At 35.9% G+C, this 10,913-nt stretch overlaps 1 protein-coding gene across 4 annotated transcripts; it reads left to right on the plus strand.

Moving 5' to 3' along the window:
• The first annotated feature begins 1,545 nt into the window (after positions 1-1,545).
• On the plus strand, positions 1,546-10,589 carry LOC110686378 (retinoblastoma-related protein-like). Of its 4 annotated transcripts, none has more exons than XM_021862979.1 (19): positions 1,547-1,845; positions 1,980-2,084; positions 2,263-2,367; positions 2,639-2,781; positions 2,876-2,972; positions 3,047-3,093; positions 4,385-4,583; positions 4,823-4,889; positions 5,019-5,198; positions 5,275-5,477; positions 5,863-6,739; positions 7,271-7,427; positions 7,575-7,647; positions 8,832-9,026; positions 9,137-9,253; positions 9,358-9,502; positions 9,613-9,719; positions 10,056-10,171; positions 10,252-10,589. In XM_021862979.1, exons 2-19 carry the CDS (start codon positions 1,986-1,988, stop codon positions 10,394-10,396), a joined length of 3,072 nt encoding a protein of 1,023 aa, XP_021718671.1. In that variant the 5' UTR covers positions 1,547-1,845; positions 1,980-1,985; the 3' UTR covers positions 10,397-10,589. The 4 variants fall into 4 exon arrangements, with proteins under 4 accessions (XP_021718674.1, XP_021718671.1, XP_021718673.1 ...); XM_021862981.1 differs by having other exon boundaries at positions 5,284-5,477; XM_021862980.1 differs by having other exon boundaries at positions 1,547-1,841.
• Positions 10,590-10,913: the final 324 nt, after the last annotated feature.

Here is a 10,913-nt window from a genome sequence, read left to right on the forward strand (position 1 = left end):
GTTGGTGATTAAGCATGTTGATGATTGAAAATGGGGTGAAACGACCTCTATTTATAATGAAAAAAGAGGGTCGAAGGATCAGAAAAGAGTCAGAATCCGACTCGGAGTAAAACAGATTCCATCGCGGCGCGACAGCCTTGTCGCGGCATGATGGTGCTGTCGCTCAGCGATGGTTTTTTTGAAAGATTGAATCCGTACGGAATTCTATTCCCAATCATATTGGGTTAACCGAATATTTGTACGTATTCTATTTTGACCGGGGTTAGGATCATTGAAAAACAGATGTTTTATCCGATGTAAAATTCTTAAATCTTTATCTTTTCAAAAACAGGATAAATTAGAACCTTCCAGAGAATTCTAGAAGCTAATAATAAATCCTAAGGATTTTAGGATCGAAAATAACCTTCTAAAGGATTCTAGAAGCTTGTAATAAATCCTAATTGGTTTAGGAATGAGGTTAAGGTTAATGGACCCTCCACATGGCCATTAGGTGTCAGGTAAGGCTTGGTTCGGACTCGGTTTAGTATTTTGGCAATAACTTCTTCATTATTAGTTGGATTTGGGCTTGTAATATGTCGTTGAAAAGCTCTTTTCAAACTCCACCCAACTACACAATAATTGGACCATGATTATGGACCAAAAATAAACTGGTTTGGACATTTTTATAAAGAGGACACGAAATGAATGATTTTCAAAGACACGAAATGAATGATTTTGATTTAAAGATACGAAATAAATGATTTTGGCTAAAAACATTTTAGGAAAGGTTATAAATGGTCAAGGCTAAAGGGAAATTCACAAGACTCTTCAACTCTTCACCTAACTCAATAATCAAAGACGTGAAAGGTACTCATCACTAGGTTTGGTTTTTGGGGAGACACAATCAGGTGTCTACAGTACTACCTAGTTGAGTAAGTGGGAGGTTGGTCTTATACCACACACACACGCCCGCGCGCTGAGTCGGGTCGGGCTCGAGTCTCGGGCCTTGGGGAATGCGATGGATGGGCTGTGTGCCATCTATCTTTTCGGAGAAATTTTATTTCCTTTTAAGCTGACCTTGTTTTGGAATATTGTAATCAATTACAATATTTATTCCATTTGACTGTGGAGGTTAATGGGCTGACTGTTACTGTCGTTTCCTTGATTTTTGGCTAAATGTTTGCTTCAATTTTAGCCTTAATTTTTTGGTCGTTTTTTCCCCCTTTTATCCTGGTCGTTGCCTTCTGTTTTCTCCTGTATATACCAACCTTTGCATCTTCAGAAAATACACAACAACTCACGTGCTCTCTCTCTTCTCTAAACTTTAAACACTAGGATTTTTCATTCTGTTTTTGGGCAAGTACTCTGAGTTTCAATTGGGTTTTTTTTAGTGCACATAAACTCCAATGCCGTGCTTATCTTGGAGGGCGACAACTTCACGTCTACTGCACCAAGAAGTAGCGCAAAATTGTCTTTTAGTTCAGTGGTTCACCACAACGCTGCTATTGTCCGTTTGGTTCATGCAACATGGAGATCTCAATACTTAGGTTAAATCTAAAACTACTACATCGTAGTCCGTGCTGAAAAAACATTGTTATGTGCAGACTGCAGAGTACTAGGCCAAACAATTACCCGCCAAGCTCAGTTCACCAAAAGCTGTTCATCTTCTTCAATTTCTCTCCTTTTTCTTTCTCAACCGCCGACGACGTCGCCGACCTACAAATCACTAGCGATCCTTCAACACCCTCTTCGCCGACAACTCCTTTGACAAACTTCAAAGCTTTGCTTAACCTTCAATACCCTGTTCTCGATCTTGCAATTGTTTTCGATCCAAGGCTTTGTTCTACACTCTTTTTATAATAGTGTGTTAAGTTTCTTGCAAAATTTTAGCCTTTGTTTTTATTTATCATTTTATGGGTTATTGTTGTTAGTTTTGTTGATTTTATGAATATATTTTGAGATTTTTTCTTTTGGGTGATTTTGGTGTGGGTTTTGGTCAGAAATTCATGAGTCCTTTTGTTGTAAAAATGGAGGAATCAAGCCCTGCTGATTTGAATAGTGATAACAATGGTGAGATTGAAGCTCGATTCACCGACCTTTGCAAGGTATTTGTGTTTATTCTTGTTTAATTCTATTGAATCTTGAGAAATTTCATATAATTTGTTAAATGCTGAATCTTTAAGGTTATGAGAACCCTTTATACTTTTTCAATTTTTTCCGTTCAAATTGCCTAGTTTGTTACAGGATTTGGGGTTTAACTCTGTAATTTAAACTTATTCGCAGAACCAATTTTCGTTGGATGAAATGATGTTTTCGGATGCATTGAAATTGTTTACTGATAGCAAAAATATTTTGTTGAATAATGTGTCGCCTATCGGAAGCACAACGGTACTTTTTCATCTTGAGTAGGCTTTATAATCTATGTTACTTGGACTCGGGTACTTGTGTTGGACATGGGTCCATATCCAAGTGTCCGTCTTATATCTTGATTTGACCCAAAATGGAGTATGGAAGTGTCCAGCTCCATGTCAGATTGTCTAGGATTGTACTCGGTACTAAGGTGAAATGAAGAGTCCAAGTAATGTAGTTTATCATGATAGTTGTTTGTTATTCATGTTTACTTTCAATTTCTTATATTTCTGCGCATCTCTGATTTCAGCCAGAGGAATTAGAGAGATATTTTTTTGCCTTTGTTCTCTACACCAGAAAGAGATTGGGTGAGGAAACTACAAGTGATAAGAATGAAGGTGGCAATCAGAGTGGAGTTACTTTGTGTCAGATACTAAAAGCCGTGAAGTTGAAGTACTTCGTCTCCCTGTGATTTTGATTATAACATTTTTATAAGTGGACCGATTTTGCTGTTAAGGATGTGATTGTTACTATTTTCTTTTACCAGTCTTGTAGATTTCTTCAAAGAGCTTCCTCAATTTGTTGTTAAGATTGGCCCAATCTTAAGTAGCATGTATGGTGAAGATTGGGAGAAGAGACTCGAGGTATGTGGAACATCTGCCTACAGATGCTTTTTCTTTGTTTAATGTATTGTAGTATCCACTCATTCTTTGATCAGGTGAAAGAGTTGCAGGCCAATTTTGTGCATTTGAGCCTTTTAAGCAAGTAGGTCTTCTCTTTCTGTACTGTTTTTCTTTTCTGAGTATATGTCTTTGTTTTGTGGACTAAAATTTACTAAAACTGGGCTTTTGCAAATCATGCCAGATTTACTGCGTAGCTTATAACTATAATGTAAACTTTATGACGGATATTTGTCTTTTTTATGTGGTTTTCATGTAAACCTGTAATGTAAACTTTTTAATTGGTAAAGTCTCCCTTATACCATCTATGGCGGACATAAAAAGTTGAGCTGCGATGTTGTTGAAGAACTTCATTTGAATTATGACGAGATTAACATATTAGGGTAAACTGTTATTTTACTTATCTGATTTGCTTTTACCATGAGCAGAGACTTGCTTTTATTTAACCTCAGAGTTCTGTCTTGGAGTCACACTTTGCTAGCCATAGTATTTTTCTTGCTATATTCTGAAGACTGACTAAATTTGTTATCGTTTCTCTTATGGTCTATAGTTGTAGTCGACAACTAGCTTTCTTGATTCATTGGATATACTCATATTATATATTCATTGTTTCTCATTGTTAAAATTTATTCTTAGGCCATTTTCCATTTAGAGTGTGTGCAGCTTATTTATTCTTGGCCTTTCTTAAACTTATCTATTCTCTTTTTTTTTTTTTTTTTTTTTTTTTTTTTTTTTATCGATGTTTTTTTTTTAAAAATTTGTTTAGGCAATGATTACTTTTGAAACTGGCTGTGTTTGAATAGAGAGTTAAATTGTTTGCAGATTATTAGTTGTCTACCACGTCTAAATTCTCTCAAAACTGATGATGCATCGGTGTAACTCTAATAATGTAAGCTGTATGAGGGGGAAACTAAGAAGATAACCCCTGACTGTATTTTAAGACAGATTGAACACTTGGGAATAGTAAAAGCTTTCTTCATTATTGGGTACTGTACAAACCATGCTAAATGCAACTGTGGGAACTAGGAAGAGGGAAAAGCCCATACTTCGTGTACAGTACTGTGGTTGCTGATATCATGTTTGGCATAGCAGAGCATACATGCACTATGTAGCATTTCTAATCTTCTCAAATTGTGAATGAGCATACATGCACTATCATTATGATGAGGTCAAATTCCAGTTTGGATTTTGTGTCGGGGACATTTATCATTTACGCAATGAACCCTTTGGAATCAATTGTTCCTAATATTAAGCTACCTTATAATCTCTTATATTAGAATTTTCAACATTTTCTCACCCTATTTTGCAGAATTTGTTTGAACAAATTTAGTGTGAGATATTGATTGGGACTAATTGCTGTGTCATGTCTTTTTAAGGTACTACAAGCGAGCATACCAAGAATTTTTCAAGACGAATGAAGCAGATAAGGAAGTTGCTGATGCAAGCACCTCCTCCTCTGATAGCATTTCAGACTATTATAGGTTTGGATGGCTACTGTTTCTGGCTCTTCGTGTCCATGCATTCAGCAGATTTAAGGACCTAGTAACCTGCACTAATGGATTAGTCTCTGTATTGGTAAGTTAAGACTTATCACTTCTTGTAGTATTGACTTGTGGAATTGTGGATGTTTCCTCTCTAAAGGATTTATTAAATGCAAGAAACATGAAGACTTGAACGAGTTTACAAAGTGGTCTGAATTTGTATAGTGATTATTTTCATAATCAGGATTTTAGATTTATGTAAATTTCTTGAACCATTGAATATACTTCAAATTCACTGCTAGCTGCCATTTTAAAAAGCTAAATTTGATGCAGGCTATCTTGATCATTCACATCCCTGCTCAATTGAGGAAGTTCAATGTTCTTGACTCGCCATTATTTGGTACAGTGCTCATAATAGATTAATGTTCTCTTTCTTTGGCTGTATTAACCTCTTTCCTTGGTGTTTAGAGAGGAGGGGTAACTCTACTATCTGCGGATAGAAATTGATGGGAATAAGTTTCTGTTTCAGAAAAGAAAAGTGATCGAGGTGTGAACCTGATAGTGTCACTTTGCCAAAAATATGACACTTCTGAAGATGAGGTGAAGCAAATGATGGAGAAAGCTAATGAATTGATTTTAGAGATTTTGAAGAAAAAACCATGTACAGCATCAGAATGCAAAAGTGACAATCTAGTCAACATTGACCCAGGTCAGTAAGATTTATGCTCTTGTATTTGACTGTTTAACAGTAATTTGACCCAGGCTAGCTCAATTACTATCTTTAGTGATTGCAGATAATTTGACTTACTTTGAAGACTTGTTGGAAGACTCGTCACTTCCCAATTGTATTAGCCTGTTAGAGAAGGATTATGATGCTGCAATCTGGAACAAGGGTGATATAGATGAAAGAGTCTTTGTTAATATAGATGACAGCCTACTTGGATCAGGGAGTCTTTCTGGAGGTGCCATTAACATAAGTGGTACTAAGGTAATTTTTATTTAATGTGCAAATTTATTATACAACCCTTTGTGAATATCACGCTATATTATATGATTTATATCATTTATCCCCATGCACTTTTGAGTCTCCTACCACTTGGAGAATGGTTATAAATCCCTCAATTAAGTTTTACAATGTTATAGATTTTTTTTTTTTTTATTTTTTTATTTTTTTTTTTTTTATTTTATCTAGTATATTTATTTTATACCTGTACCATGAATTGGAAAGGCTTAAAGTGGTGTGTGATTTCATTATATAGTAAAGACTAGGGGTAATATATAAATAAAGTTTTAATGCATTCTAATAATCCTTTCTTTCTTTCCTTTTTTATTTTATTTTATTTTATTTTATTTTATTTAACTCGTAAATTCAGAGAAATTTAGATGTAATGACCTCTCCAACAAAAACAATTGGAAGTCCACTTTCACCTTGCCGATCACCTTCACTTCATGTAAATGGGGCTCGTGGTGGTGTCAACATAAGAATGATATCTACACCAGTGAGCACTGCAATGACAACTGCCAAGTGGCTTCGTACTTACATTTCTCCACTTCCATCCAAGCCATCTCCTGAGCTGGAGAAGTACTTTATGTCATGTGATAGGAATATAAGTAATGAGGTTGTACGTAGAGCTCATATTATTATGGAAGCCATTTTTCCTAATAGTGCTCTTGGGGAGAGAGGTGTTTCTGGGAGTCTACCAAATTCTAACTTGACGGACAACATATGGGCACAACAAAGACGGCTGGAAGGTTTAAAACTGTACTACAGGGTTTTAGAAACAATGTGCACAGCAGAGGCTCAGTTGTTGCATGCAAATAATTTGACCTCTTTGCTAACCAATGAAAGGTTTCACAGATGCATGCTTGCGTGTTCTGCAGAACTGGTTTTGGCCACTCATAAGACAGTGACAATGTTGTTTCCAGCAGTATTAGAGAAAACTGGCATTACAGCTTTTGATCTTAGTAAGGTGATTGAAAGTTTTATCAGACATGAGGATTCTCTTCCAAGAGAGCTTAGAAGGCATTTAAATTCCTTGGAAGAGAGACTTTTGGAGAGCATGGTTTGGGAAAAGGGTTCCTCAATGTACAATTCTTTGATTATTGCGAGACCAGCTCTGTCTGCTGAAATAAATCATTTCGGATTGCTGGCTGAGCCAATGCCCTCCCTAGATGCAGTTGCTGTACATATTAACATATCCACTGGAGGCTTACCTCCTCTGCCATCATTTAAAAATGAGACTGCAGCAGGTAAATCAGTCATCTTATTTTTCTTCCCCCACAAAATAAAATTCTATTCGGTTTTTAACATCTTCAAATAATTAATCAAACACATAATGTGAATTCAGACTGTTTGAGCTGTTTACATATGGGGTTTTGTGACTTGGGTGTTGATTATGTAGTTTTCACGACCGAATCAGTTTGGTGCAAGCTTATCACAGTTTGCGCAACTGTTAGGTTATGTAACAATGGAGAAGAGAGGGTTCTAGGAAATTTAGCTTGAGGATTATGCAGGTTTCGGGAATCTTATGTTTCCTGCTTCCCTGTATATATTTTGTCAAAATAAGCATATTCTGACTCTCTGCTCTCCTAGTCTCCTGCCCTATAGATTGCATTGTTTAGACAAGGGATTGAGATAGTATCGTGTCATAAGTAGAGATCTACGGTCAAACTCTCTCCTGTTGGCTGTTGCTACTTGTTTTAGATTTGTGACAAGTATGTTATTGCAGTGTAAATTACAAATTTTCTGACTATATATTATCTCCGTGCTGTCATTTGTAGCAACAAATGGAGATATTAGGTCTCCAAAAAGAGCTTGCACAGAGTATCGTAGCATTCTTGTAGAGCGCAGCTCTTTTACATCACCTGTTAAGGATCGTTTAATAAACAACCTCAAGCAGAAGTTAACTCCTCCAGCTTTGCAGTCCGCTTTTGCAAGGTACTGTAAAGTGTAAACTATTAAGTTAGTTGGAAGGACCTGTAAATTCATATTTATTTATGTTTTTTTTAGTGTTTTGAAAAAGGCATCTTTCGTTACTTTGATTTGGAAGATTTATTTGTACTTTGGGTTCTGGTGTTTTTTCAGTCCAACAAGGCTGAGTCCTGGTGGTGGAGGAGAAACTTGTGCAGAGACTGGGATCAATATATTCTTCAGTAAGGTATGAGATGCTAGTGCATTTTAACAGCAAACTGAGTGTTCTTGGTCATTTGCACTCTGTTTGTTGAGTATCTTGACTTAGTTTTACTGATCTTTAGTGTATTTGGGATCAATATGTTCCTCAGTAAGGTTTGACTATATGAAAGACTAATGCTTTTAGCAGCAAATTGAATGCCCCTGATCTTTGGTGAGCTCTGGTTGTGGAGTTTTTTGACCCATCTATATTGATTTTAACTGTTCTCTTTAAAACTAGACAGCCTTTTCTCCAAGCCTTGACTATGCCTGTGCCTATGGGTGATTACAACCGGGGTACCCGATCAAAGTTTTAGGAAGTGGAACAGAACCGAAAGTCAAAAAACCGGTTCCTAAAACTTTGGAACCACCAGGTACCCTGGTTATAGATATGATTGTTAGATGAAAAAAAAAAAAAAAAACAAAAAAACACAGATTTTAATATTTCTTTTTTTCATTTGGCTTTTAAAAATCCAATTTTAATTTGGGTAACCAAGTGCCAACCAGTTCCTAATTTTTTGAAATAGAAATATTAGTATTTTTTTTACCAAATCAACTTGTTTCGTCTGATACCAGTTCTTGTTACAATAGGGTATTGGCCATAGGAGTTACACTTTTCTAATTGGTCTTTGTTGTTGTCCCTGCTCTTCCTCATCCAACTTAGCTGCCTGATATGGCGCCTCTTACTAAATGCCACTCGGTTATCTTGTATTCGAATTTCACATATTTACTCTGTGGCCTTTTCCTCAGTCCCTCTCCCTTCCCTAAAAAAATACTTCCACTGTTTTAATTTTCTTTTACAATATTCATATACTCCATTTTAACTTATACACTTTTTATGTATTCCACTTTGACTTTTACACTATTCATATACTCCTACACTTCCCCCAAAAACACTAGCATTGATGACTTTTAACTAAGGAAAGATATAGTCATGTGGGATCTTGTTAGATCAGTCTTGATTTACACTTTAATAATATCAAATTTTATAATTTTTTACATACCGGTAATTAATAGTATTGGTGATTGAAATATTGCATTGGCAAGCGTGAAATGGAAAGTGTTGCAAGTAATAAAAGCAAAAGTATTACTGTATATAAAATTGTTGCTTGGTTTGGATAGTTGGACCTTCTGCTGGAATTATAACTTAGATATTTTGCATTTTTGTATCAGATTGTGAAGTTGGCCGCTGTCAGAATAAATGGTATAATTGAAAGGCTAGAAAAGCCTGACAAGCAATCTGAGACTCAACAATTGAGGGAGAGTGTATACTGTCTGTTCCAGAAAATTCTTAATCAGCGGACCTCACTATATTTCAATCGCCACATTGACCAAATAATCCTGTGTTCTGTCTATGGAGTTGCAAAGGTCTGTATATATCAACTTAACTAAAACAAAATCTCAACAATATAATGGGGCTTAACTTGGCTCTCACATTATGCTTCTTGAACATTTTGAATAACTTTGCTTGTTTTCAGATTTCTCAATATGAGCTTACATTCAAGGAGATTATTTTAAACTACCGCAAGCAGCCTCAATGTAAACCCCATGTTTTTCGCAATGTATTTGTTGACTGGTCTTCTTCACGCAGAAATGTAAGTTCAGTGAAAGCTGCTTAAGTAGTACTGTAGCTAACAAGTGTTTTTAACCTTATTGGTAAGGTGGCTAAAATCTGAGCTTTCGTTTGATCTTCTAACAGAGACAAGGGCAGGATTATGTTGACATCATAACATTTTACAACGAGGTGTTTATTCCTTCTGTGAAGCCTCTTCTCGTTGAGCTTGGCCCTCGTGCTGCATGCACGAGAACTGACTTAATTCCCGAAAGTAATAATGACAAAGATGGTATGCTTTGTGATGAGTATTTTGTTTTTGCTTATATAGAGAATGAAAAGAAGAAAACATAAACTTTCATTGTTAGCAAGGCTTAGCTTCATTTTTTACTTGTTGATTAGGTCAATGCCCTGGATCACCGAAATTATCTACATTTCCAAGTCTTCCTGACATGTCTCCGAAGAAAGTGTCAAAGAATGTCTATGTCTCCCCATTGCGCTCATCCAAGGTTCTCATTAGTTCTCTTACAAAGTATTTATATTGAGTTTAATTCTTTTGGTCCTGGAAGAATAAGTATATAAGAGCCAGGGCATTTTGTTCTCTTTATTGGTGTTTTCCATGGATATAGGTCAAGATTTCTCTAGAGGGCTTTAACATAAATCTGTACTATGGAATCTGAATCTATTACAGTTTCAGTTATATCCTTTTGCAAGGTTCTGCTAACCAAGATTCACACCGTATCTTATCCAACATAAATTTCTGAGCTGTCTTTGACATTGCCAAATAGTTTTAGTTCACTAAACACTGACTCTCACGTATCTGATTTTCACAATTTCCACTGTAGATGGACGCTCTAATTTCAAACAGCTCTAAGAGCTACTATGCTTGTGTGGGGGAAAGCACTCATGCTTTTCAAAGCCCTTCCAAAGATCTGACTGCCATAAATGATCGTTTGAATAGGTATAGATTTGATTCACTGACTTCAGTAAGACTTATGCTATATGTGATTGTGCTGATTGTGCACCTCTTAATCTTCACAGGAATGTTAGGGGAGCACTGAAATTTGATACTGATGCTGGCCTGGTAAGCGACTCTCTTGTGTCAAACAGTCTATACATTCAGAATGGAAACGGTGCCACTACCTCATCTGCAGCGCCTTTGAAAACAGAACAGCCTGATTCTTAGTTAAGCGATTGTACACGAATGATGTATATTCTAGACTCCTTACACTTTTTTTTTTCTTTTTTACTTAAAAGCCAGACCTGAAGTGAAAGAGCTCTATGTTTTTAGCATAGCTGCCATCACTTTCAGAAGCTTGTGTATTATCATTTTTTGTTAATAGTAGTTTTATGTTATCGGTTGCCTTTGTTTTTCTGAAGTGTAAATTACCATGTTTTTAATAAAATGTGTCATCTAACAAGAAACGGAGGAAGTATATACTTGTATATAAACTGCAAAAAGAGAGGATATAAAAACATCCTGTTGCCTTTAATTAATGAAACCTACAAAACATGCTCTTGTAGCATGTAAAGTTGTATTGACAGTTCATGTTCAACCTTAATATTGAAAATAAAATTTGATGGTCAAGAGTGGTTTTTGTTCTGTCAGTCAGGGGGTTGGCAAAGATTTTCGGGGCCATGTGCAATTTTATAAAGTTGGGCCTTTTTCTATGAATAAATATAAAAGATGAAGATAATAAACA

Source organism: Chenopodium quinoa, unplaced genomic scaffold (assembly GCF_001683475.1).
Source record: "Chenopodium quinoa cultivar QQ74 unplaced genomic scaffold, ASM168347v1, whole genome shotgun sequence".
Classification (NCBI taxonomy): Eukaryota; Viridiplantae; Streptophyta; class Magnoliopsida; order Caryophyllales; family Amaranthaceae; genus Chenopodium; species Chenopodium quinoa.

What these genes read in the sequence shown, in the direction of transcription:
- LOC110686378 (XM_021862979.1), top strand. Translation starts at nt 1,986, where the DNA reads ATGAGTCCTTTTGTTGTAAAAATGGAGGAATCAAGCCCTGCTGATTTG. An exon ending in ATTGGGAGAAGAGACTCGAG is followed by an intron (nt 2,973 to 3,046) that starts GTATGTGGAACA and finishes TTCTTTGATCAG; the next exon opens with GTGAAAGAGTTGCAGGCCAA. An exon ending in TCAATATATTCTTCAGTAAG is followed by an intron (nt 7,648 to 8,831) that starts GTATGAGATGCT and finishes TTTTTGTATCAG; the next exon opens with ATTGTGAAGTTGGCCGCTGT.